Genomic DNA, 1,374 nt, shown 5'->3' with positions numbered 1-1,374 from the left:
CCTCCCTGATACTAGGCGTATGAAGAGCGTATTCCTGTTAAAAATGCACATTTATAGGCGAACTATAGGCGAACATCTCTTCTGGTTTAAACAAATCAATATCTGTTAATTACTTACATTTCAGAAGTATAATACATAGCATTTACAAGGTAGCAAACAATTCAAATATTTTCCTGTTTGAACATTTTTACGCCAAAAAGGCGGTTTCTGCCTTACTAACAGGAAAATGTTTGCATATTTCGAGCCCTATTCTCCCTAAGTTCTCCCTAACGCTGGTATTACTCTTAATAGTAACATTAGATGGAAACCGCCTTATTTTTCTGGGCGAATTCCGAATGAAGTATGGATGTACTTTTTCGTATGAGTTAGCGCATAACGTTACATTATTTGTTGCATCATGAAACGAACTGCTTCAATAGTAAAGGTGCAGTAAAACAAACCTATGCTCCGTAGCTATACACTTCAGACAATAGACCATGTCATGTGTTCCGCAGTACATCTCAATGTCTCGATCTGGATGGTACCGACATTTCGTTACTATGGCAGCTACTGCTGTGTTTTTGACGTCATCTGTATCCAGAAGCTTGTGAGATTTCAAAGCTGCTATCCTTCTATGATATCTAGCACACGCTGTACAAAGATATTGATTGCATTCTACGCAAAATTTTACAGCTTCTTCTCTGATATTATCTTCCCCACACGGCGCACACACAATTTCGAAATCAGCATCTGAACCGTCTCTGATTGATGTGAAGACACCTCCTTCAGCCATTTCGTACATATCCTGATAATATAACCAGAAACATATTTAGCATGATCGCTGCTGTTATTAAATTTGTTAAAGGTATGTCGTGTACGTGTCAGCATTAGAATTAACAGAAGTATAATCAATGTTCTATAAGAAAAGTTGGAGGTGAGGTTTTGTGGGAAATAGTGTGTGGAGACTGTACATTCATCCTTCCTGGCATCATAGGTCTAAACACGTCTACCTTAGTTAGTGTGGGAAATCTTACTCCAGATTGATTCAAATTATCATCACTTATTTGAAGTTAAATAACATTATATTGTCAAAACTAAGTTAAATAGTGAAGTATAAAATGTGAAGTGTGAAAATGTTTGAAATGTGAAGTCTCTACCGGTCCTTCGTAGTAGTACAATATTTACCACCTCGTATTATATACCAGGACATAATAAACATCTGACTAGTACCCATTTTATCACATCATAATCTTTAAAATTTAAAAAAACGTAACGCTTGTTAGATTTTCCGTGCGTAAAGGAATAAATAGTCTAACAAAGTTAAGATAAATCTATAAGAAGATAAATCTGATTTAGATCTAACCAGATATACGAAAAGTAGTGGATTATTAAAGA

The 1,374-nt window shown here is 35.5% G+C and overlaps 1 protein-coding gene across 1 annotated transcript; it reads right to left on the bottom strand.

Annotated features, from left to right (window-relative positions):
* Window positions 1–440: 440 nt before the first annotated feature.
* Window positions 441–772, bottom strand: LOC128553316 (E3 ubiquitin-protein ligase TRIM33-like; the record flags this gene model as incomplete). The annotated part of the gene is made up of 1 exon (XM_053534450.1): window positions 441–772. A coding segment is annotated over exon 1 (332 nt), but the record flags the coding sequence as incomplete, so codon positions are not given.
* Between the last annotated feature and the right edge of the window lie 602 nt (window positions 773–1,374).

The sequence above is a fragment of the Mercenaria mercenaria genome, unplaced genomic scaffold (assembly GCF_021730395.1).
Source record: "Mercenaria mercenaria strain notata unplaced genomic scaffold, MADL_Memer_1 contig_3702, whole genome shotgun sequence".
Taxonomy (NCBI): domain Eukaryota; kingdom Metazoa; phylum Mollusca; class Bivalvia; order Venerida; family Veneridae; genus Mercenaria; species Mercenaria mercenaria.
The sequence above is the reverse complement of the archived record's forward strand: the minus strand, read 5'-3'. Positions and strand labels throughout refer to the sequence as shown.